The 26,698-nt window shown below is 43.1% G+C and overlaps 1 protein-coding gene across 10 annotated transcripts in view; it reads right to left on the bottom strand.

The window, feature by feature from the left end:
* Nucleotides 1-26,698, bottom strand: part of DOCK5 (dedicator of cytokinesis 5) — a 235,651-nt gene that overhangs the window by 29,903 nt on the left and 179,050 nt on the right. For all 10 annotated transcript variants that reach the window (XM_031669440.1, XM_031669441.1, XM_031669442.1 and 7 more), the window contains 13 exons: nt 25,973-26,071; nt 21,845-21,939; nt 19,981-20,059; nt 17,726-17,826; nt 16,442-16,500; nt 15,953-16,107; nt 15,052-15,137; nt 12,248-12,407; nt 11,275-11,315; nt 10,285-10,375; nt 7,517-7,636; nt 5,522-5,611; nt 3,201-3,305 (listed from right to left, as the gene is read on the bottom strand). In XM_031669440.1, coding sequence (XP_031525300.1) covers nt 3,201-3,305; nt 5,522-5,611; nt 7,517-7,636; nt 10,285-10,375; nt 11,275-11,315; nt 12,248-12,407; nt 15,052-15,137; nt 15,953-16,107; nt 16,442-16,500; nt 17,726-17,826; nt 19,981-20,059; nt 21,845-21,939; nt 25,973-26,071 — 1,281 coding nt within the window. The remainder of the gene's footprint in view (nt 1-3,200; nt 3,306-5,521; nt 5,612-7,516; nt 7,637-10,284; nt 10,376-11,274; nt 11,316-12,247; nt 12,408-15,051; nt 15,138-15,952; nt 16,108-16,441; nt 16,501-17,725; nt 17,827-19,980; nt 20,060-21,844; nt 21,940-25,972; nt 26,072-26,698) is intronic.

Genomic DNA, 26,698 nt, shown 5'->3' with positions numbered 1-26,698 from the left:
AGCCTCATAGCTTTTGGACCTGCTATTCTCAAGGTCTGGGACCCGTGCTCATCCTCTTGATAGCTGCATGGCTTATTCTTTAACTTTTTTCTGGTTTTTGCAAAAATGTCATTTTCTTTCTGAAGTCTTTCTTGTTTACTCTATTTAAAATTGCAACTCCATCCCCAACACGTGCCTCTCTAGTCTCCTTCCCTAAGTCCTTTTCTCCATGATACTTACTGAATAGCTACACTGTAGAAGGCAGGGTTCTAGGCCATCTGACATACTCAATAGTTTATTCATTTATCTCATTTTCTGATCTCTCCAAGCTGGAACATAAGCTTGATAAATTTCAAGATTCTGGTTTGTTTTGTCTCTGCTCCCATGCCTATATTAGAGCCAAGTATGTGGTAGGAGTTTAATAAATATTTACTCAAGGAATAAATTCATTCTCTCCTCCGTGACTGTGGCCTTTTCCGGTCCTGCTGTCCCAGTAAATAGTTCAACTACCCCCTCCAATGATGCAGGCCAGAAGCCCAGAAATCATTCTTGACAACTCTCGCTTCCTCACCCACACAGCCCATCAATCATCAGATGGCTGTGACCTCATCTCCACCACTCTAGTCTTTCCACTTCCCTCTAAAGCCACCACCCCCACGTCCCGAGTCTAGCCTGTCATCTCTTTTTTGAACATCTGCAATGGTCTCTTAGTGGTTTATCTGCAGCACCTCCCGTCCATTCTCCATGGATGACCATGGAGACCAAAGCCAGATGACCTTCCCAACATGAAAAATCTGTAGCAGCTCCCACTGCTCTTAGGATGCAGAGAGAACACACCAGGAAACCCCAGGGCTGTGCAGGCTCTTCCAGGGCTCCCCTCCTCCCTGCCGGCACCCCAGCTCTCTCTGTGCCTGCCGCATCGGCCTTTCCTTCCCAGGCACTGCCCTGCTCTTGCCTGCCGCTTCCTCTGCCTGCAATGCTTATTCCTACTCCCTTCACCTGCTCCACTCCCAGCTTACCTTTCAGACTGCAGCTGAAATAGAGGTTCCCTGGAAAGACTTTATCTTATCTTGTCTTATTTGAGACAGTCTGGCTCTGTCGCCCAGGCTGGAGTGCAGGGGCACCATTTCAGCTCATTGCAACCTCTTGCCTCCTGGGCTCAAGTGATTTTCCTGCCTCAGCCTCCCAAGTAGCTGGGATTATAAGTGTGAACCACTGCACCAGACCCTGATCCTTTTTTTTTTTTTTTTTTAATGAAGACATAAGCTGGGCATGGTGGCTCACGCCTATAATCCTAAAACTTTGGGAGGCCGAGGCGGGTGGAACATCTGAGGTCAGGAGTTCGAGATCAGCCTGGCCAACATGGTGAAACCCCATCTCTACCAAAATACAGAAATGAGCCGGGCCTGGTCATGCACGCCTGTAATCCCTGCTACTTGGGAGACTGAGGCACGAGAATGGCTCGAACCCCAGAAGGCAGAGGTTGCAGTGAGTCGAGATCGCACCACTGCACTTCAGCCTGGGTGACAGAGTGAGACACTGTCTCAAAATAAGTAAATAAATAAATAAAAATAAAAAACAATATTAAGACATAATCTACATACAGTAAAATGGACCCCTTTTGGCCTAAAATTCTTAGTTGTGACAAACATAACCAGGACCACAAACAAGATACAGAACAGTTTCACTGCCGCCAAACATTTCCCCAGGCCCTTCCGCAGCCAACCTCCCCCTGACCAGCAACCACTGATCTATTTTCTGTCCTGATAGGAAGTGTTGCCTTGGCAAGAATTTCATATAAATAAAACCACAGAGTATGTAGCCTTTTAAGTCTAACTTCTTTTACCTAGCAAGATGCATGTGGGAATTGTGCCCGCAGTTGTGTGTATCAGGAGCTCACTGCCTTTGGCTGCTGTAGTATTCTGTTGTGTGGAGACACTGAAGTTTGTTTATCACATCACCAGTTCAGGGACACTTGGACTGGATCCTGTCTTTGGTCACTATGATTAAAGCTGCTATAAATATTCCTGTACATTTTTTGTAATAGGGTAAGTTTCTATTTCACTTGGGTAAATATTTCCTGGTTACAGATTCTTATAGCACAGGGTATCTTTCTTGGTTACAGTTTATTTATTTATTTATTTATTTATTTTTGAGATAGAGTCTCACTCTGCACCCAGGCTGGAGTGCAGTGGTGTGATCTTGGCTCAATGCAACCTCCACCTCCTGGGTTCAAGCAATTCCCCTGCCTCAGCCTCCTGAGTAGCTGAGATTACAGGCATGCACCACCATGCCCAGCTAAGTTTTGTACTTTTAGTAGGGACAGCTTTTCAGCATGTTGGTCACACTGGTCTCGAACCCCTGACCTCAAGTGATCCGCCTGCCTCAGCCTCCCAAAGTGCTGGGATTACAGGCGTGAGCCACTGTGTCCGACATGCGGTTTAAATTTTACATTCATGTGTGATTAAAATCTCCCCTCATGAATTTAGGTTGTAAAATCCATGAGGGTAGGGACTATGTTTGACTGTAATCAGCAAAATATTTCTAATGCCTTCTCTATACCTGGCACAGAGTAGATGCTCAATAAATATTTACTGACTGAATGAATAAACAGTGTCTCATCAGGCACTGTTAGGAATGTAAATTGCTTGCTTTATCACTTGTTTTAAAATTAGGAGAAAGTAGATGGAGAATAAATGTTTAAGCAAAGCTCAGCTCTAAAAGAAACTTTTCTTAAGAATTTTTGTTTATTAAACTATAAAATGAGTATCACATTATAGATGATTTTGAGATGGAAGAAAAATACCAACCTTGTCATTATTATTATAATAAAATGTTTTATTTTGGGAGACTCTTGCAGTCTAGTTTTTGGGATACTTACTTTCAAATTAGCTCTAGCTAGAACCACAACAAACAATGAAATACATCAGTCCATGCTCTTCCCGGGAGTGACCCACAGCAGCTGACCAGTGCGGGGCATGTTTTTCCCTTTTGCACTGCACCTGGGAAAAGTCATTTCACAAAAGACCTGCCAGAACACCAGGGGTGTCCGGGGGTGTGGGGTGAAGAGGCCGGCTGCTCAGGAAATGCTTTCCCTCCCCTACCTCCCACAGTGAGAGAACACGGGTCGGCAGCTGCTAACACACTGTTGCCCATCTGGAAAAGAAACGAGTTTCTTCCCTCCTCCTAATGGCCTGGGAGACCACCATCAGGTTTCTTACCCGCAGGAAAGAAGGGAAGCCCTGTCCATAGTATCCAACAGCAAAGTACTCAGGCTGAGGCCTCATTGCCTTAATGATGTTCTCATAAAACGAGGCCCTTTTTTTCTGGAAAACAAAACAAAACATTCCAAGGGGAGGTTATAAGGACATGGTTAGGGGGAGAAAAAAGTCAGACCTTGTTTTGTTGTTTCCCATGTAACGCAGAGCAATGAAAGGTCTTTGAAAAACACCCTATTGGGCAGAAAAGGATTATCCTGTTCTCAGATCACAGGTTTTGGACCTGGGCTCCATGAATGGACACTGGAGGGCTGTGACTCCCTGAGGGTGTATGCAGAAGTGTGTGCACGTTTGCATTCTTCTGCGTAACGGGGCAGTGTGCAACTTTTTCAGCAGTTACTCAAAGTGGGCTCAAGACCTATAAAAGGTTAAAAAGTGCATTCTGAGATTCACAGAAGGTGGCTGCACTTAACCAGACACCCATGGGAGAAGATAAAGGACCTTCCAAGGCCAGGCGCAGAGGCTCATGCCTATAATCCTTGCACATTGGGAGGCGCAGGTGGGAGGACTGCCTGAGGCTAGGAGTTTGAGCCCAGCCTGGGCGAAGTAGTGAGACCCCATCTCTACAAAAAATTTAAAAATTAGCCAGCAGCTGAGGCAGGAAGATGTCTTGAGCCCAGGAGTTCAAGGCTGCAGTAAGCTATGACTGCACCATTGCACTCCAGCCTGGGTGACAGAGTGAGACCCTGTTGTGAAAAAATAACAAAAATAAAGAACATTTTTAAAAAGAAGGACCATGCAGTTCATGCAGTGGTTTGGATGAAAGTGTCTGGTAAGTTATAAGTACCCAGAAGGTGGTGGTGATGCTCTGTTTTTCAGTATCTGCTACCACCTCTATCTTTAATTCTTCACAAGATGAGAGGCTTCCCAGCTTTGGCTCACAAGGTCAGCCTTAAAGTAAGCAAAATAGCCAGCCAGATGTGGGCAGCTGTGAACAATGACCTGAACCCCCTTCCCCAATAGTTAGCGTGCCATTTATCTAGGTGACAGTCTCATCAAAATACTATTTTCTTAGACCAGTAGGTAACATGTTACATTACTAATATTTCAGCTCAGTTCAGTTGATGAAATTATTATTATTACTATTTTTTGAGACAGGGTCTCACTCTGTTGACCAGGCTGGAGTGCAGTAGCATGATTACAGCTCACTGCAGCCTTGACCTCCCAGGCTCAGGTGATCCTCTCACTTCAGCCTCCCAAAAGTAGCTGAGACTAGAGGAACGTGCCACCACACCCAGCTAATTTTTTGTATTTTTTGTAGAGATGGTGTCTTACTATGTTGCTCAGACTGGTCTGGAAGTCCTGGGCTCAAATAATCCAACTACCTTGGCCTCCCAAAGTTCTGGGATTACAGGCATGAGCCACCGGGCCCAGTCCAGTTCATGAAATTAATACATGAGTTTTTTGCATGTGAAGCCAGGAGCTGGTATAGTACACCGGTAGACTTTTTACAAAGTGATCTTGACACCCAGCTCCTCAAATAATGATCATTTCATGACTATGGGTGACCTGATCTTTTCTAACTCCTCTACTAAAAATTATTAAATTTAATATTATGGTTGCCTAGCATTGGGTATTCAGAATGGTGGCCGCCTACCATGGAGCATTCAGAATGGTGGCTGCCTTCTATCGGGCATTCAGAAGACTGGCTGTCTACCACTGGGCATTCGGAATGGTGGCTGCCTCCACTGGGCATTCGGAATGGTGGCTGCCTCCACTGGACATTCGGAATGGTGGCTGCCTAACACTGGGCATTTGGAATGGTGGCTGCCTCCACTGGACATTAGGAATGGTTGCTGCCTAACACTGGGCATTTAGAATGGTGCTGCCTCCACTGGGCATTTGGAATGGTGGCTGCCTAACACTGGGCATTCATTTTTGTTTTGCTTTACTGATGTCTGGGAATATGGAGGGTCCACATAAAGAAAAATGGCTTCAGGAAGAATGAGAGAGCTGCAGACAGAGATTTGGAGGGATGTGGAAGCCGAGTCACTATTATCTGAAACTCGATATTCCACCACACTGTCGAGGCAACCCCCATTCCACTTCCAGAGATGTCCTGAACCTTCTCTGAAGGATACTTTGTAGAAATATTGATGAGAACCTTTGGACTACATCTTTTTTCATTCTCATTTCAAGCAAAGTTGACTTTTCCATTGTAAAAAAACACCATTCATCCTGACTTTCAACTTACAGAAACATTTTCATGAGCACTAATTTTAGCATCCCTGTCAGAGGCCTAACATATTTTGACCCAGACTCACCAGGAGGTTGCCAAGGCCCTCGTAGTCAAATACTTTGCTTTCGTAAGTCTCGGCCAACTCTTTGCTCAGTTTGATGGCTTTCTCCCACATCTTCAGAAAAAGGAAAGTAGGGTTAAAAGTAGAGAACAAGGTAGTCATTGATCCAGGGGCAAAAGCCACTGGCGAGTCACTGGGAATGAGCAGGTGGTCCGGGGCATTGAGTCTCGGTAGATATTCCTCACTCGCTTTATCCTTTGCATCAATGAAACCTTCATTTCCTGACATCATAGATAGTGTGTATTGGCAGCTTTGCCAGGGGCATCTACTGTAGTTCTGTTTGCAAAGACATTAAGAATAAGTACCATGTGTCCCCCAAAAAAGCAATAACGCGTTTAACAGGCAAAGCACCCACAGCACTTGAAAGTAGAGAGGAGGCAGTGCCAGCCTAGGTTTGGAGAGCATGCAAGTCTTGTTGAAAAGGGAAAGGAAGTTTCCCTGGTACTTTGGTTCTGAAATGTGTTTGTGTGTGTGTGTGTGTAGGGGTATGTTTGTGTTTGTATGTGTGTATGGGTGTGTGTACGGGAGTGTGTGGGTGTAGTTATGTTGTTTGTGGAGATGGAAAAAGGCTAACAGTACTGTTGTGTGGAATTTGGCAAACTGTGTTTCCATGCAGGGCACTGATTTCCCTACTTAGTGGATGAGTTTTAGAAAATGCCTCCGAGCATGTATAAAGATGTAAGTTACAGGCTAACGCATGTCCTCCGTGTCTGAGGCTAGCAGCCCAGATTGAGCCTTCTAATCCCTTTGGTATCTCATGAGCTGTCTCTTAGACGGATACTATTCAACTCGCAGCATCCGGTCGCCTCCTGCTTCATTCCTGTTCACAAGGTGCTACGTTCCATCGTTTCTGGCTGCTGAAGGAATGTGTGCAGAGCCCACAAGCCATTGTGAAACACTTCAAAATTAAATCATTTAAAATCACTGTTTGCAAAATCTGTCACCCTCTGAAATCTCACAATTCAAGCATGCACAAGGGAAGAATAAAGAGTAGCTGTGAGTTACTGTTGTATATTAAATCATGTACCTGGTCTTGGTCCTGAGTTCCAGCGAGGGAGCTCCTAAACCCCTAGAATTTCTCAAGTAATAAAAGTGTCTTTGTCGTTCCTGGTGCCCCCACCCCAGGATCACACCCAAATCTATGCTAATGAGGTGACTCAGGGCGGTCTCCTAGTCTCAGGATGGGGTCTGCCATGCCAGAAGTACTAACCATGTGACTAGAAGGTGAGGACCGTGAGCCACCCGATATCAGCCTGACCTCCAGGCAAAAAAAGGAGGCTAAAGGTCAAGTTCATCATGTAGTTAATGATTCATTCAATCCTGCCTGTATAATGAAACCCCACAGCGGCTCACGCCTGTAATCTCAGCACCTTGGGAGGCCAAGGCAGGAGGAACACTGGAGCCCAGGAGTTCCAGGTTCTAAACCAGGCTGGGCAACTGGTGAGACCCCATATCTACCAAAAAAAAAAAAAAGAAACCCCAATAAAAACTCTGTACACCCATGGCTTGGGTGAGCTTCCTGATTGAGGAACACACTGATTTGCTGGGAAGGTGTCGCAAGTTCACAGGGGGAAGACACAGAAACCTCGTGCTTAGGACTCTCCCAGACTGTTCCCTATGGGTCCTCTCATTTGGCTGGCCTCAGTTTACATCCTTCCTGATGAAACTGGAATCGTTAAATACAGCACTTCACTGTGTTCTGTTGGTTGTTCTAGCAGACTATGAAACCTGAGGGGACAGTGGAAGCCCCCCAGATGTAGAGCCAGTTGCCAAGAACTATGAATGGACTGGGGAACCCCAAACTTGCAGATGGCATCTGAAGTGGGGGCAGTCTCGTTGGAGACGGTGCCCTGAACCTGGGTAGTCGGTGCTAACTCCAGGTGGTGAGCATCAGAATCGTACTGCGATACTGCGGTCATTTTCCTCTTTCCCCTGGTACAAAAACAATCCAATACTCACTTTGCCTTTGTCAAAATACGATATGATTTCTTGATACAGCTTCTCTTTAAGCTCTTGTTGGGTATAAACATAGTAACTGTCCCTCTGAAGTAAATGAGGCACACAGGGCTTGTCAGACCACTGAAAAGGAAGAAAAGCAACACATGGTTAATACAACAAATATTCAGCCCTCTAACATCAAGAAAATAGTGTATATATATTTGACTCATTGATTTTGTATTTTAGATTATGTATTAAACACAAAAGTTACATATACACACACGTACACATGCCAGCTCCAAAACAAGTATCATGCCAAACTGATGAGCACCCACAGCATTCTCCTAAAATGACAGCGACAAAGCAAGGTCGCTAACCGACATGACTGTCGCTGTACTGGGGCATCATTAACTCAGTCAGATAGAAGGAACAAATTAGGAGTCTAAAAATGAATAGGAAGAGGTAAAACTATCACAATTTCCAAACATTATGGCTGTATTCCTCACAAGGCAAGGCAATTGACTAAGAAACTGCGACACGCAGTAAGAGAATTAAGTTACACAGCAGGAAAACCAATTAATATACTTGGAATAAAAGAGATTTCAGATACATGGAGACTAAATATACAGAAGATAATAGAAGAATGGAACCAAACAAAAATAAGTCCAAAAAGAATATTTCTAAGAGTGAACATTACAAGGAATATGCAAGACTTATATGCAGAAAACTTTGACACACCATTGAAGGGCACAAACACAGACTCGAACAAATGGAAAGTCATACCATGCTTTTGGATAAGAAAATTCTATTTCATTAACATGTAAATTCTCACTAAATTAATTTTTAAATTTCATCTTTCCAAAGTCCATATGGAAAAATAAACAAAAAGGAATAGGTAGGAAAACTCTGAAAAAGAAGAGCAATCAAGAGTAACTACCAGGTCATAAAACATACTATCAAGAATTAATAATTAATACAGTATGGTACTGGTACATGAACAGACAGAGACCCACGTAAAAGCATATACAATCTAAAAAGAGATTCCCTGCCCCCAAAATAGGAATTTAGTAATAAAGATGGGATCTTATATCAATAAGCAAAATGTGAACTACACTTAACAGCATCTCTATTGAATAGCAATCTGGGGGGAAAAAAGCTGCATTCATACCTCATACCTTATACCAGGATAGGAGAGTTTAACTTACTAAGTTGCTCAAATGAAGAGACCTACAGTTACAGACACTCAGGATTTCTTTGTGATCATCCAATGGCAAAATCCACAGTCAACAAGCCTCACTTTCTCAGCTATACACAGGAAGTTTTTTTTTTTTTTGGAGACAGAGTCTTGCTCTATCACCCAGGCTGGAATACAGTGGTGCCATCTCAGCATACTGGAAACCTCCGCCTTGCAGTTCAAGCAATTCTCCTGCCTCAGCCTCCTAAGTAACTGGGACTACAGGCATGCACCACTACACCCTGCTAAGTTTTTGTATTTTTAATAGAGATGGGTTTCACCATGTTAGCCAGGCTGGTCTCGAACTCCTGACATCAAGTGATCTGCTGCCCTCAGCTTCCCAAAGACCTGGGATTACAGGCGTGAGCCACCACACCTGGCCCATTATACAATAAGCTTTTTAATGCCCTAAACTTAAATATCAATTGTGAATTTCCTTTGGGAAGTGATGAAGCATAGGAATCCCGTTTTTAATTCATATCTTGGGACAATGCACTTATATTACTTTAGTATAAAATTAAAAGAATATTAATAACTGGGAACAAGACTGGAGACAGAGACACCCAACAAGAGGCTGTTGTAGTGCTCAAGGTGTGACATGCTGATGGGATGGACCAAGGTGCTGGCCAGGGATATAAAATGAAAAGTGGATTGGCCAGCATGGTGGCTCACGCTTGTAATCCTAGTACTCTGGGAGGCTGAAGTGGGAGGATTGCTTGAGCCCAGGAGTTCAAGACCAGACTGGGAAACATAGTAAGATCTCATCTCTTAAAAAAAAAAAAAAAAAAAAAAGAAAGAAAAAAGAAAAAAAAGAAAAAGAAAAGTGGATAGATTAGGGGCATTTTCTGAATAGAGGGGCCACATCTCTTGCTTGTGGAGAACGTGGGAGGTGGTGAGTAGAAGAGAGAAATCGAAGAAGACTATGAGGTTGCCTGAGTAACTAAATGGATGGGAATGCTATTAGTAACATGGTAATAAAATGAGGTAGGATGGGTTGGGGAGGAGCAAAGAGTGAGAAATAAAGCTTCCTGTTACTGCCTTGTTCAGGTTGAGCTGCGTATTAGCCAATCAAAGTTTGTATGTAAATCCAAAGTTAGAGGAGCTGCTCAGGGCCAGAAATAATTACTTGGGACTCATAGCATATAGATGTATTTATATCTAAGCCACAACATACATTTATTTAGGGAGAGAATAAAAATAGCAGAGTACTTCTATGGTACTATATTCACTTATAACTCATCTTTCTGTGGTTTTCTGCAGTTTTACAAATTTTTTTTATGTATTCATCAATGTGTGTTTTATTGCTTTAATTAGAGTGTCAATTACCAAAGGTTCATAAGTCATGCTCTGCTTTCTAAAGACTTTTAAATAAAAGATAACTGACATTTTCCCATACTTGATGTACAAATTAGTTGTGCCTATTTAGAAAGAATTTTTAAAAACTTATATAAAAGGATATAAGGTTCTTTCCCATCAAAATCATAAAATGTATAGAATTTAGTCTGAAAGGACAGTATACTCCACCCTGTTGAAACAAGCTCTCTGAGCCATTCACCTGCAGAAGCTCAGCGTGCAAGAGAAGGGTGTAGGCAGCTTCCGTGTAGTTCTCACAGTCTCGGTGCAAATCTCGAAGCTTGTACAGATATCTGGCAAGAAGGGGAGAAAGGAAGCATCTTGTCACTCGAGAGTTTTGTAGGTTTTTTTTAGTTTTGCTTTGAGACAGGGTCTTGCTGTGTTGGCCAGGCTGGAGTGTGCAGTGGTCCGATCATGGCTCACTGCAGCCTTGAGCTCCAGGGCTCAAGCGATCCACCCACCTCAGCCTCCTGAGTAGCTGGCATGTGCCACCAAGCCCGGCTAATTTTCATTGTGTTTTGTAGAGACAGGGTTTTTCTATGCTGCCCAGGCTCGAGTTGATCTAGTGTTCAACTCATTCCATAACCAGACCCCAGCCTGCTTCCCTGCCTGACTCCCCCTTCCCCACTACTGTACAGAAGCAATTCCTTCCTCTTGAGCCAAGGAGTCGGTTCCTCCTCATTTCTTTAATACACTGCGCACCTCCTGCCTCTGTGTTTCTCCGACTCCATCTAGACTAGTTTCTCTTCCGTCTTTAAGGTAGCGCTGTTTAATGTTTTTAAATTTTAGGTCTTGGACCCCTCTGGGAAGCTAATGAAAGCTATAGAATCTCTCCCCAAGAACATGCGTATTGGTTATGTACAAGTTTGTTTCATGTTCAGAGATTCGCTAAGACTCTTGCATGGGTTTTCCTGCCTCTCCCTATACAGCCTCTCCTGCCCACCCAGGACAGAAATTGTCTATCCCTCCCCTGATCCCTGACATGACCTCATGCAGGCACTCCTTCCTGTCATACTTATTCATGTATCCGTCTAAAGAGTTTGTCAGTTCAGGGTGAATGGAGCATATCATGTACTTTTAGGGGTCTCTCAAAGCAGCAAACACGGTGTTGGGCATCGTATTTGTTTACTGAAGAAATCAATCACAAAGCCATGAAATAAATAGCAGAAGCAAGAAATTTCCTTCAGCTTACCTTATGTATATGTCCTCTCTCTTCTTTTCTTTATAAAAGTTCTGCCAGGAAAAAAAAAAAAAAAAAGGATCACAGAATCCCAATATAAATCAAGAGCTACTGACAAGCTCACCACAGAAATAGCCAAACCACTATTGTTGCTTTTCAACAATTTCACTTTTCCAAAGAGTTCACTGTTTCCCTTTAACAAATATCCCCATAAGAAAAGGCGATATTTATCCTCAGGACGCAAAGGCACAAGAATGATATAAAGGACTTTGGGAACTCAGCGGGGAAGGTTACAGGTGGGTGAGGGATAAAAGACTATATTTTGGGTACGGTGCTCGGGTGACAGGTGCTCTAAAATCTCAGAAATCACCACTAAAGAACTTCTCTGGCCAGGCACGGTGGCTCATGCCTGTAATCCTGACACTTTGGGAGGCTGAGGCGGGTGGATCACGAGGTCAGGAGATTGAGACCATCCCGGCCAACATGGTGAAAGTCCGTCTCTACTAAAAATGCAAAAATTAGCTGGGCATGCTGGCACGTGCCTGTAATTCCAGCCTGTAATTCCTGACTCGGGTGGCTGAGTCAGGAGAATTGCTTGAACCCGGGAGGCGGAGGTTGCCAGTGAGCCGAGATCCTACCACTGCACTCCAGCCTGGCAACAGAGCGAGACTCCGTCTCAAAAAACAAACAAACAAACAAACAAACAAACAGAAACTTATCCATGTAACCAGAAACCCCCTGTACCCCCAAAACCTACTGAAATACAAATTAAAACAATCAAAAGCACACCAAATTTATCCTCAGGGTCTGTGGCTGCTGGTACCTGGGAGCTGAGCCAGCCATTCCAATTAGACTCAGGAAGACACCAGCTCCACAAAGGTGCCCAGGGTGCCTCTGTGTTTGTGGGATCCACCTAGAGCTAAGCTGTAGGGTGCAGGGGCAGCCTGGCAGTCCCCTCCCATCACCCCAGGGGCATGTCACATACCAGCACATTCACAGTGCAGCTCATACGGTTCTCCTTGCTCTCATCGTGCATGATGATGGTTCTGTAGTCCAGCAGGTTCTCTAAGAGGCTGCTGACCAGGAGGGCAAAGACCTCCCCAGAGCTGGAGAGGTATTTGTGTTTCCGGCAATGTTCTAGGAGCCTGGAGGGGAGGAGGGAGAGACAAAAGCCCAGGTTCCATGCTGTCATTCCAGCAGCACTGACCGGCACTGACCAGGGTCTCAGCAGTGGTTGGGGTAGGATTTGACGACACAGAATGTCAGTGTTAGATATTAAGTGACAGAGTTAAGCCAACACACACACCTCATGCAACACCTTCCTATCCTGTGACCTTCATTTATGCTGCGCTTCTCTGTGGACTCGAGTTCCAGTTTTCTTTAGGACTCAGCTCAAGTCCTACCATCACTTAGAATCCCAGCCCGCAATGTCCTTCTTTCAATGTCTGTTTTTGTTTGTGTTTTATTCAGTCAACAAACTCTTGCTCAAAAGGTTTGTGCTGTGTGAGGACTGTAATCTAGTTGCATGAGACCATTTTTCCTACGTCTCTATTCTCCCTAACGCCTGGCACTCAGGGCATCCTCTGAACATTCTGGAATGCCTCGTATGGATGCCCAGCCTAGAGGAACCTGGAAACCTAGTACACCTCCTGCAATGCGGCTCTTTAGATAAAAGTGCTAGCTTCAGATAAAAATGCAGAGTTGTAAAGAAGCAAACTGAGGCTAAACTTTCAGTCTAAATCCTGTCCCTTTGGACACACATAGAGCCAAGTTCTGGGGCTCATTAGATTAGATAATTAAAAGAAAATCTGGGAAAAGAGGCAGAGGGAAAGAGAAAGAAATGGGTCCAAAACACTAGTCCAGATTTAGGGTTATTCTTGGGCACTGGAGACCTAGGTATCCATATTTTTTTCTGAGTTAGTGAACTAGGAAGAATGAAGAAAACAAAGTAAGATCCTTATGTAAAAAAAATCAGCTGTAGGATTAAAAAAAAGTAGCATGTCATGTGTAAATATTTTGTGTATATGTGCATAACTTAATTCCACAAAAGATCAGAATTGCAAAAGATATAAACTGGGAGGTTTGAAGTTCAAATGGACAGACTTAATGGAAACAGGATAAAAACACCAACAAAAGGTCCTATCGCCATTAAAAACAAAGTAAGAAAGGCTTCTAGTCCTTTAAAATACAGACTATTCATCAACTCAATTCCATTTCTGAGTATTCAGAGTGCTAGTTCCTTAGGGAATCTTCAAAAAAGAAAACAGTTGGGAGCGCTGTCCTCAAACACAGACTCTCATCCACAAAACTCCCACAAAACAGGTGAACAACAAAGTGACCCAGGCAAGCACTCAGTTGGAGACGCAGTTGGTCAATACTAGAAAAGTTCAGGGAACATGAGAAAGCAATGGTCTAGAATAGTTACAACGTGAATGAAGGGCAGCCCTGTAAATAATAATAATAATAATAGGCCAGACGTGGTGACTCACGCCTGTAATCCCAGCCCATTAGGAAGCCAAGGCTGGAGGAATGCTTGAGGCCAAGAGTTCTAGACCAGCCTGGGCAACAAAGCAAGACCCATCTCTACAAAAATAAAAATGAAAGCCAGCTGGGCATGGTGGTGCAAGCCTACAGTCCTAGCTACTAGGGAGGCTGAAGTGGGAGGATCACTTAAAGCAAAATTTTCAGACCAGCCTTGGCAACACGGCAAGACCCCATTTCTACACAAATAAAAATAAGAAACAGCTGGGCATGGCGACATATGCCTGTAGTCCTAGTACTTCGGAGTCTGAAGTGGGAGGACTGCTTGAGCCCAGGAGTTCCAGGCTTTAGTGAGCTATCATTGTACCACTGTACTCCAGCCTGGGCAACAGAGAGAGACCCTATCTCTTAAAAACAAACACACACCAAAAACAAATTGTAATAACAACCACCACAAACACTAGAGCAGCCAATATTTATTAGGCTTGAACTCTGCAACAGATGCTATGTTAGCATATCATCTCCTGTAATCCTCATAATGATATCAAAAAATAGATGCTATTCTTGGAGAGGGAAAAAAAATGAGGTGTTGGATAAGCAGAATTGCTGGACTAAAGCCAAACTCTTAATATGTGGTGAAAACAGGGTTTGACGCTCAGTCTCTCACTGAGGCCAACACCTATGTGTTTTTTAAATAATCACTTTTCCATTCTCCATTACTCCACATGTGCCAAGGGGGATGACGAGGGCAAAAGGGTTATAGGTGACTGTGGCGGTGGAGGAAGAAGGGACAGTGGTGATAATGGGAGCCCAGACAGAGGTACAGATGTGTTAATGGGGTGGATGACAGGACAGGAAAAAGACCAACCTGGCTGGAGATAGAACTGCTTTGGTTTTATGTCCTTTATGGGGCATAAGGTATTTTTTACATACACAGCAGACCTTGAAATATTTTTTCCTTTAAATTGTTGCTTTGCAGTTATAATTAGAAGTGCTAACACTTTTGTTGAAGTTCAAAAATTCAAACACTGGGCAAAATGCCACCGCTCTGTGCACTTCCTCCTTGCCTCCATCTGCTGTGTTCTCTAGGGCCAGGCTGGCCAGGAAAATACCGGCATTTGACTCCCACCAGATAAACAATGTCAGCTGTGGACAGTATATACCCCATAACCATACTGAAGACCACAGTGGGGGTGGCCCTGGTGACTCTGAGACTACTCAACTGCTCTATCGGTGCAACAGGACCCCTGTTTTTCTCTATTACTAAATGACACCACTGACTTAAGGTTTTGCTCCTGAAATACTCACAGTTTTTCCAGAAGAACCTTGTATTGTTCGTCTCCTCTGCCCCCTTCTACCTCCTGGTCCAGCTTTGTGATCAGCTCGTTCTCAAACTGAAAGTAGACGTAGAATTTCACAGGAAAATGTTGCCTCCTTAGAAGAAGACATGGCCAACCTTTCTAGACTTGGCCAACCCATTCATTGAGTTGTGAACTGTTTTCAGCACAGACAGGGAGGAGCACAGAGGGTCACTCATAAACTGTGCACCAAGGCCCTACTAAAATGTTCTAACACAGTCTCATGTCACTTTGTCCTTTGCATTACATTTGATTAAAAAAATATTATCCCAAACATTGCTTTCTGTTACAACTATGCATATAAAAATAGAATAATAATTTTCATTTTTCTATTTTACTTTAGTTTCATGTCCAAGTCTCCGCAGTGAGATTGCTTTTGCAGAGGATCATAGCTGCAAAATCATCCTTTCCATATTAATAAACAGAGGCATAGAGAAGACACATCAGGAAAATGATGTTCTCAAAGCTATAGAGTAATGGATTAGAACTTAATCCATTACATTGCTTTCAGCTGTACTATAATAGATAGGTTTTAAAATTCAATTCGCTACATTATTCTCTGGGCTATACTCAAACAGCCAGAATTAAAATGCATGAAGTTAACTTTCTTTAATTATCTACAGACAGGGTGTTGCCTTAGGAAAGACATGTAGCAAAAATATCTCTTCCAGACTCTGGGTTGCAATGTCTGACTCTACCTCTAATTGTCTTACAAAATGAAATGTAAAGTTAACTTTCAGATCAACGTGGACTTGCATTATTTAGGTTACTGCTTCTCTACATAGAAAGAAATGACTTATGAGTTGACTATATGTCCATTTACTGATACTACATGGTCTACCACTTCTTACCATATGGAAATTGCCATTTCCACTGAAATTGAACTCACACTGCATCATATCAAAGAAAATGGGGATTGTGGCTTTCCGGAGCTCTACTTCGGGGGTCAGAGTGACCTCCAGAATGGGACCCACCATGGATGGGATGAATTTGATTTTATGGGGACCTGAAATGAAAGTGAATGAAGATATTAAAAAATTATTTCACTGAAAGTAAAGTGTTACAATCTTCCTCCACAAGGCCCATAAGAAAAGAAAAGGTTTATGTGGGTAAATCAACTCAATTCAGAAGTGAGTGACTCAATATTATATTCTGATAACATGTGGATACCAGAGTAAAAGACAGTTCATTGTCAATGAAACCCACAAATCAACTTTCACTTCCAGACACACAGACAAATACATCTCAGGGTTATCTGGATTAAAATAAAAAAAGAATTCATCATGGGATGCTTGTCACTCAGAAGTTGTGATCAGGCCTGTTCAAGGCTAGACACTCACCCAGGTTATACCACATGTCCCGGATTCTAAAGCCGATTTCCTTTCTCATGTCCCCATATCTAGGAAGAAGATCATAAACCAGAAGGAGGATTTGCAGTGGAAATGAATTGCATAAACACAATAAGAAGGAAAGTAAAAACAGTCTGTGCCCCTCTAGGTCACTCTTAAGGCCCAGCCTTAAGAGATGAGTTTCACACCTAAAAGAGCCACCAAAAGGAATGAGGCACACAGAGGCCAGGGGACCTTGACAGCATGAAAAGCCAAATGGAAACACTGAAAAATAACTAAGATGAGATTAACAAACTCACTTCAGGGAGAATAATGAGGCACAGACAAAGCCAAACAAAACACAGCAAACACTGATGAAAAGGAAGGTGAATGAAGTATGATTATACAGTACTGTGACTGATGTCTAACAGGCAGACTAAATACTTATATACTTTATAGACTGATATTTGGGTAATATACATCCATTCCAGTATTCACATTGGAAGGCTCTACACCATGTACTCTCACTGGGAGTGATATTGCCCACAAAGGGATAAAAATTGGTCCTTGGGAGCAAAAAATACTTTGCTGTTTTTCTATATACATAGGCAGTTTTTGAGGGAGGAACCAGAAGTAGAAGGACACTAAATAGTTTTCCTAGATATCACAGATATCCCAACAAGGGGAACAGAACTAAAATTTCGAAGTCTTCAAATAATACATTCCTCAAGTTATTTTTTAACAACACGGTCTTTGGATTTCTAGTCTCTCAATGAAATGCAATGCTTCCCTAAATCTCTTATCACTTCTGCACATAATTCCATTTTGAATTCCAGGCCAGGAATCTGGAGGGCATTTTAATGCAATGTTTGAGTCCTGGCTTTCTCTGCTGAAACGGCAGGGAAGGAGTGTGCTTTGTGAAGCACTATGAGTGACTCTTCATAGTGGTTCATGGTACTCATAGTACTTCACAAAGTACTATGCCTGCAATTTGGGGAAGCTGCCAGCAGAGGCGCAGCTGTTCTTGGGGATGGGCATGCTGACAGCCAAAGTCCATCTCTAGGTACAGATTTGATAAAAAGCATAGGATGACTGATGGGAAGATGGTTGGGCCTTAAGAAAAGAGTGCTGAACCTGGGGGAATGTGAGGCCTATTAAGTAATTAGTTGAAGACCTACCTCACTAACAACATGGGCAGCCAATAAATAGTAATTTCTGTGATACCTAAAATACTGCTCTAAATATAAACAAACGGAAGAAGCCCCTCGCCGATCTTAACTTTAAAAGGACACTTACTTTTTAACAATTTTGTTGCGCTTGGCTTGTGAGAAGGTTTCAAGCTGAAGGAACTCATGGGTGAGAAATGCTACTGCCAAATGGAAGTAATTGTTCCAGAGCTGTTCAAAATTAATTGTGTGGGTAAAAGGAAATGAAAAATAACATTAATAAGGGTCATAATAAAACAATGTCACATGGTAAAGTCATTAATCAGGGATTAATGAAAGAACAAAATACACTCTACAAGATTTCTTTTTCTTGGGTGTTGATTATTCAATTCTAAGTTTTGAGACTTAATGTTAAGCTTTTTTAAAAAATTTAAACTATTATATTTTTCTTTACTCCTGGGATAAAGGAAAGCTGCTGCCAAGAAGTACATCTATTTATAGTACGTAGTTTGGCACTATGTTTCAAAAGCCCTACAAGTTTGCAAAACTTTTGAACTAGTAAACACTTTTAGGACTTTATCCTGATGAAATAACCATGCTTTTTTTTTTTTTTTTTTTTTTTTCAGCTGGAGTGCAGTGTGCAATCTCAGCTCACTGCAACCTCCACCTCCCAAGTTCAAGTGTTCTGCCTCAGCCTCCCGAGTATCTGGGATTACAGGTGTGCACCACCATGCCTGGCTAATTTTTGTATGGTTAGTAGAGATGAGGTTTTGCCATGTTGGCCAGACTGGTCTTGAACTCCTGACCTCAGGTGATCTGCCCGCCTTGGCCTCCCAAAGTGCTGGGACTATAGGCATGAGCCACTGTGCCTGACCAACCATGAATATTTTTAAAAATTTAAAGCAAGGAAGTCCATCACAGTGTTATTTAATATAATAGAAAATGGAAACAATCTAAATGTTCATAAGAAGAATTTGGTTAAATATATCATGGACCAGGCATAGAAAAGATGGTATTCAGTCATTAAAAATAAGAAAATATTCAACATTATTGAAAAAATCATAGATCATTGAAAAAGGAAAACAGATTAACAGGGTACCAAAGAACGGCACAGCTTAATTCCATTTTGGCAAATATACATATACATACATACAATATATATTCATCTATATGCATATGCATCTCTGTGTGTGTATGTGTGTATACTTTCCTCTACTTACGAGTTTCAACTTTTAAAGTTCTGAGGCAGGAAAACGGGGCCTGGAGGCAGGGCACTGAAGGCCAATTCACACTGATTTCCTAGAACTGAATCAAAAGGAAAACTCCACCTCTCCACACCCAAGTAACAAAAGGATCAGAGGCTACCCCTTTGCACTGTGTGGCAGAAGAAAAATTCAAAGTACCTCTGATTGGTCCCCTCCTGCAACTGGTGGGAGGGTCAAACTGGTCACAGGCTACTCCTTCATTTGCATAGGGTGTAACCAAGTAACCAATGGGAAACTTCTAGAGGGTATTTAAATGCCAGAAAATTCTGTAACCAGTGCTCTTGAGCCGCTTGCTTGAGCCCGCTCCCACTCTGTGGAGTGTACTTTCATTTCAATAAATCTGGCTTTTATTGCTTCATTCTTTCATTGCTTTGTTTGTGCATTTTGTTCAAAACACCAAGAACCTGGACAATTTGTAGTCAAGGACCTCCACTGATAACAGTTCCACAGATACACACAAAGACAAAGAATACAGAAAGCACATCACCCAAAAATGCAGAGTACCCTGGAAGGTGAGCTCCACGAGAGCAAGGAACTTATCTGCCTTCACCAGGGAAATATCCCTGTGCCCTGTACATATAAGAACTCTAACATTTGCTAAATGGATGAATGGACACATGAATAAATGAATGAATGAATGAATGAATGAAGATAGAGTTAGTGATCATCCGTTTTGCAATTCCTTTGGACTTTCAACAAACTGTGCATAAGAACCGTTCTTTAGAACCAAACTCATTTGTAGGTAGGAGAGTTACCTGTGTGCTTATTTGTAGCCATGTGTGTCTACGTGCATTTGTGTAAATATACAAAGGGTCAACTCCAAATGTTTACAGTGACAAGGAGGACTATTTGTATTTTTGATCTTCTACTTTACTCTTTAAGACTTTTTTTTTTTTTTTTTTTTTAACAGATGTTACCTTTATAGAAAAAAGAAACAACCCCTATTTTATTGTGTTTGGAGGACAGTGTGACAGGCATATGTGCTTTAGGAAATGAAAAAACACAGGAAAACCTTTTTCATGTGAAAATGGTGAAATCTGAGGAGACACTTTCCAAATTCATATAGTTCTCTTGCCATGGCCAAGAATTCCAGAAGCATGTAGGTGAGTCACATGCCTACCTGAAGTTCAAAGCTTGCCTGATCCATGAAGAATCTTGTGAGAACTTCAGCAAACTGATTTATAGCACGGAGAAAAACCCTGGGGAAGGAAAATACCAGGTAAAGAAGGCAACTGTATGTCCTTTGAAACTTTTCCCCAACTATGTTAAAAGCTAAACCAAACTAAACCTGAACTTGGCATCTTAAGACCTCACAATCTAACAGTGTCCTTGTAGACCAACAGCACAATGCCATCCACAGACGGGGCACAGGAGCTCAGTTTACAGAACTAACAAGAAGAGCCACTCAGGGCCACATCCCAATTTAGGTAACTGAAGGTAGATCTGAGACTGCAAACCAGGACTCTTAAGCCTCAGAGCAGGGCAATATAGACTCTATTATGATGCTTCTGTTTAAGCTTAGCGTTTCTGGAGAAATTTTTTTAAATCTAATCTGTACAAAGCAGGGAAGGCTTCTGCTAATCAGATATTAGAGTAGAATTACTCAGAATTGGATATCCTGTAGAGTTAACAATAATGCTTACAGTAATGGGTTGCTTTATTTATCTCATTAAATTCTAACACTTTTAACATAATATATATTCAGTTCATTTCACTTTTGTTCAACAAGTATCTGTTGTAGGCCAGCAATTGCAAGGCACAGGCTCAGGTCTGTGGTGAAAGACACAGTGTCTGATCTCAAGAAATTTACAGCTTGGTAGGGGAAATTAACAACATGTACATCTATTATCTAATATAGAATCTGAAAACAATTCTATGAGGTTTGAATGGGGTATGGAAAATCAAGGAAAAAGAGAGGACATCCAGCTCAGAAAGGCTTTGTCTGGAGGTGACTCTTGAGAAGAACCTTATGGAACGGCTGGAACGCTGACACCTGGAGGTTATGGGGAAGGCACTGCTGAAGACTGGTGTCAGGAAGAGCAGACCATGTATGCAGGGACTGGGCAGAGGCCAGTTTGGTTGGAGTACAGGTAGCATACACAGGGAAGTAGCAGAAGGGACTAGTTAGTTTGGCACTGCGTATCAAAAGTCCTGTAATTTCGTCAAACTTTTGAACTAGTAAATTATTTTAAGAGTGTATCCTGATAAGGCCGGGCGCGGTGGCTCAAGCCTGTAATCCCAGCACTTTGGGAGGCCGAGACGGGCAGATCACGAGGTCAGGAGATCGAGACCATACTGGCTAATATGGTGAAACCCCGTCTCTACTAAAAATTACAAAAAACTAGCCGGGCGAGGTGGCGGGCACCTGTAGTCCCAGCTACTCGGGAGGCTGAGGCAGGAGAATGGCGTAAACCCGGGAGGAGGAGCTTGCAGTGAGCTGAGATCCAGCCACTGCACTCCAGCCTGGGCGACGGAGCGAGACTCCGTCAAAAAAAAAAAAGGAGTGTATTCTGATAAAATAACCATGGATATCTGTAAATATGTAAAGCAAGGAAGGCCATCACAGTGCTATTTCACATAATAGAAAATGGAAAGAATCTAAATGTTCATAAGAAGAATCTGGTTAAATACATCACGGACAGATCATAGAACAGACAGTATCAGGTGAACCCTGAATGTCAGGATGACACAGGCCATGTGGAGCCACGGAAAGGTGCAGTGGAGAGTTGAGGATGACAATTACCGTGAGAGCACTGAAGAGACGATGCTAGAGAAGGGAGTAGAGAGCCCGAGGTGGAGCAAAGGCAATTACCCTGGGAAAATCAAGATCATGAGCACATAAATTAGGACCTCTGGAGCAGGAAGATTCTCACTTTACAGATGACAGATTTGAGGCAAAGGGATTTAAAGACACTTCCCAAAGTTCACACAGCAGCCTCAGGTATTCAGACAAATGCCTCAGGGCCAGCCATCGGCTGTCTCACCTGTTCTGAGTCATATTCATCACCATCCAATCTTTGGCATAGACATTTTTTCCAATCAGGTCCTTGAACATGATAAAAGTTTCCATGAGGAAGTCCTGCGGAGAACAGAGGAGTGGTTGGGGGAAAACTGGGTTACATTCATAGTCTTTATTCTGGTGTGTACACAAGCAGAACCACAACCTCAGAACAGGATGTTCCTAGTGCCACAGTAACAGCCCATCTTTCAATGGTTTTAGGAATAACAAAGCATTCTTGCAGCTAGCTATGATGCGATTTGATTTTTATATTGTAGGACCCTATAAGGAAGATGAGGACAAAAAGAATCATCCACATTTTACAAATGGTACAACTGAGACTGAGAAAAACTAAAGGACTCGCTTAACCGCATTGAAAGTAGGAAGGAGGGTCGGGTGTGGTGGCTTACACCTGTAATCTCAGCACTTTGGGAGGCTGAGGTGGGCAGATCATGAGGTCAGGAGTTTGAGACCAGCCTGGCCAACTTGGCGAAATCCCATCTCTACTAAAAATACAAAAATTTGCCGGGCTTGGTGGCGTATGCCTGTAGTGCCAGCTACTTGGGAGGCTGAGGCAGGAGTACTGCTTGAACCAGGGAGGCAGAGGTTGCAGTGAGCTGAGATTGTGCCATTGCACTCCAGCCTGCATAGGAGAGTGAGACTCCATCTCAAAAAAAAAAAAAAAAAAAAAAGAGAAAAAAAGAAAATGGGAAGGAGAAGAGTTGGGTGAGAACTTGGGGCTTTGGACCCCAAGTTTGTAATCCTTATCTCTTTCGTCCTTCGCTACCACAGGTTGTCAGAATGTGTCTCATGCACTTAAACATAATTCACCAACAATTGTGGGGGAATGGATACTTTTAATAGAGTTCAGTTCAATTCTCCTTTATTATGGTCAGAACAGGACACAGTGATACACACGCAGAATCACGATTCTTCCTGTGCCAGGGACGTTATCATGTGCAGCCTGGAAGAAGGGTCCTAAACGGTCCTTGAAAAGGGACCATAGCAGTGGCTGGTGATGACTAATAACTAATCACTTAAGCATACAGAGCTCTTCTGCTCCAAAGGGGGCTGTGAGCAAAAACTAATTCAAAAATAGAACAATCGGAGTTGAAATCAAAGCTAAAATGTTTTGAAGGCATTTTTATTAGTTAGCTAAATTTAGACCTTTTCCACTGTGATTCCTGAAAGTCCTGTCCAGTTTCTCTGGCACTAACCTACACAGTCCCGCCTGGACACTTGTATGTTGTGCAGTAGTAAGAACACAGTATGTGAGAGGCAGGAGGAGGTCCAGGTCCCATTGCTAACCATATTTTTCTGAGACGCTGGTCAAGCTGGGTAACTTCCTATACTTTGGATGCTGAACGGCATGGGGCATGACTCTCTCTGGCCAGCAAGTGTGTGTGTGCAACTGTGGATTTTCCCCTGGTTTTATGGCGAGTTAGACGTACCCACCCTCAATTCTGAAATCCTAGACGTAGTTAATGAATTCAAATTCGTTTCATCATATATTTATTTACTTATTTATTTATTTTGAGATGGAGTCTTGCTTTGTCGCCTGGGCTGGAGTGCAGTGGCACAATCTCAACTCACTGCAACCTCCACCTCATGGTTTCAAGCGATTCTGCTGCCTCAGTCACCCCAATGGCTGAGATTACAGGTGTCTGCCACCACCCTTGGCTAATTTATTTTATTTTATTTTTAGTAGAGATGGGGTTTTACCACGTGGGCCAGGCTGGTCTCGAACTCCTGACTTCCAGCCAGTGATCCACCTGCCTCGGCCTCCCAAAGTGCTGAGACTACAGGCATGAGTCACCACATCTGGCCTCATAATATATTTTAAGCACTTCCACCAATTTATTAGCCATTCTGTTAACTTTTCTTTTAAATCCATAAGAATTCATGGTTTGTGAAGCAAGCATTCAATTTAGATACTTGTTATTTGCTTCAGATACAGACTTTCCATTTAACTCCTGGAAATCTAAATTAATGAGATAGCATGATAAAGGAAACTCACAAGGAATCCCAAAGCCTGGTTTTATCCACCACTTCCCAAGGGCCTTCATGCGGTTCACTCAGAAGGCAGCGTGAGGGACTGAAAGGCCACTGGGAAGCAAAGGCCTAGCTGTGCACCATAACTTGGCCCCTGGGGACTACATTCAGGCAAGTTCCCTCATTTCTCCAGGCCTTAGTTCCCTTGTGGGGATAATGATCCTCTTTTAATTACATAATATAGCTGGAGGAGCTCACCATCATGCTGGGAAACAGGAGGTATGCCCCTTTTTTTCTTACTTAACAAAGGAGCCAAATTGTCAGGGTTTGAATTTAAAACTTCCCTATTCCGCCTGCTTTCTAAAGGAAATTTGCAACAAAAATCCCTAAAATTTTTATTGTTAATTTAACTTTATACAGCAATAATAATACGATGGTGGTCACAAACGGCTAGTCCTCATAGGCATTAGCTACATGCCAACCTGCACGAAGCTGGGTATTTCCCACACATGGAGCCAAGCAACACTTAAGTAACCCTCAAGGTGGGTACTATCTTGCAGATGAGGAAACTGAAGCTCAGTGAGGTTCAACAGCTTGCCCCAAATTGCATACAAGGAAGTGGAATGGTCAGAATTCAAACTCAGAGCTGGGTGTTCTAAAGCCGGTGCTAAAGCAGGTGCTATGCCACCTGCCTGTAGAGGACACATGTCTACCTTTGGCCTTCCCCCTCCCCTCCTCTCCTCTCATCCTGGTCCTCTTGTGCCTGGTCTCCACAGGCACATCTACGTATTGCTATGGTTCCTATGCCATGCTGCCTGCCACGATGTGGCCCAAGCAGAGGCTCATGGAGACCTTCAGCTCAAGCCATGTGGTCTAACACGGATTTGAGAGTCCACCATTGGGCCAACGAATAATAACAAACAGCACTTTCCCTCCAATTCCTTGTATGTTTGTCCATCATGTGGGCATGGCAGAAGGGTGGGTAGTGGGCATGGCAGAAGGGTGGGTAATGGGCAAGGAAGGAGCTGTGAATCCATGGGGGCAATGGCCTCCTACTCAGCATGACAGACGCAGAAAGTGGAAAATCTAGAACAAAGAGACTGGAATATGCACAGATGATGGGAAAGTATCCAAAGACTAGTGTCAACATGACACCAGTGTGCTAATCCAGCGGCACATCCTGTCCACTGCTCTGCAAAGTCTAACAACACCTTCATGGACATCTGAAGGGCCACTAACAATCCCCTGAAGGGAAGGTACAGTGAAGCCACAGCCAGAGGCCTAACTTAGCCTCTTAGGTGAGTGCTTCATAGCAACTATGAGAACAATTTTCCTGCTTAAAACAATAGAGAACAAAATATTTTCATCTGAAGATAACTTACAAATGCTGTAAAGCAGGAGTCCCCAACCTTTTTGGCACCAGGTTTCAGGAAAGACAATTTTCCCATGAATGGGGGCAGGAATGGTTTTGGGATGAAACTGTTCCACCTCAGATCATCAGGCACTGGTGAGATTCACATAAGGAGCGGGCAACCCAGATTCCTCGCATGTGCAGTTCACAACAGGATTCAGCTCCTATGAGAATCTAATGCCTCTGCTGATCTGACAGGAGCTCAGGAGTTAAATGCTCACTGGCCCGCTGCTCACTTCCTGCTGTGCAGCCAGGTTCCTAAAAGGCCATGGACAGGTTGTAAAGGGCAGGGATTACCTCTTTTTGTTGCCCTCTCCAAAATGATGGTATCAACCACGTCTTAGGAGACTTTGCACACCCCTGCCTTCTAAAATCCTTGCCACGACATGAGTAGTTACTGTACCACGTATGAAATCCTGTTTTCAGAGCAAAAAACATCTCCCAAATATTGCTAAATAAGGACTCTCTCTAAATCCAAGAAAGATTAAGGTGTGTGATAACCTCTTGGTATATGTGTTGTACTCTTTTTCAAATCCTATCAAAGAGAGAAAGTAGGAATTAGCTCTCCTTTCTGTAACCACTGTGGACAGCCACACAGCACTGGAGGTGGGTGGGAAGAGAAGCCTGGACTCCTGATGCGCAGCTTCAGCCATTTTTTTAAACCAAATATAAGAAGTCTTCAGGTTACCAGGACCAGTAAAGGCAACTTACAATGATGTCTTGTCTGGTTTTGAAAGTGCTGATGTAGTGGCTATAGTGGCTGTCGTCCATTTGCTGCAGGATGGCAATCATGCAAGCCACAAAACTCCCCTGGAAGGAAAAGGAAAGCACAAATCCAAGACTCCTTAGACCACCAACTGACAAAAACACGATGTGAGCCCCATGAACTTGGCTTTTTCCACCCAACGAGCCATGCAGGTACCCCACCACACTGGAAACACGCTGCATTCTACAGGTCCAAAGGCCACGTGCTTTGCAGTTTCTGCTTCAAACTACCTCCTTCCAGGTATGAGTGAAGGACTCGCATTAACAGCTATGATGTGTGGAATCCTATAGACGGGACACCTCAATGAGATTACCAGTGAAGATGTCATAACTTGTGGGGCTTTGGGTTTCTTGTTGAGACAGAGCTGTAGCATAGAATTCCATGGAGAAATGTCCGAAATACTTAGATTAGTTAAACAAATCTTAACGGGGAGGAAGGCTAGCAGGAAAAGCGGTGGCAACACCGAGCATGGAGGAAAGGAGGGCAAGGGATGATGATGAAAACTCCCTGCTAGAATACCTGTGATATGGTTTGGCTGTGTCCCCACCCAAATCTCATCTTGAATTGTAGTTCCCATTATCCCCATGTGTTGTGGGAGGTAATTTAATGGTGGGAACAGTTACACTCATGCTAGTCTCGTGATAGTGAGTTCTCACGAGATCTGATGGTTT

This window comes from Papio anubis, chromosome 8 (genome assembly GCF_008728515.1).
Source record: "Papio anubis isolate 15944 chromosome 8, Panubis1.0, whole genome shotgun sequence".
In the NCBI taxonomy this organism is placed as follows: Eukaryota; Metazoa; Chordata; class Mammalia; order Primates; family Cercopithecidae; genus Papio; species Papio anubis.
The sequence above is the reverse complement of the archived record's forward strand: the minus strand, read 5'-3'. Positions and strand labels throughout refer to the sequence as shown.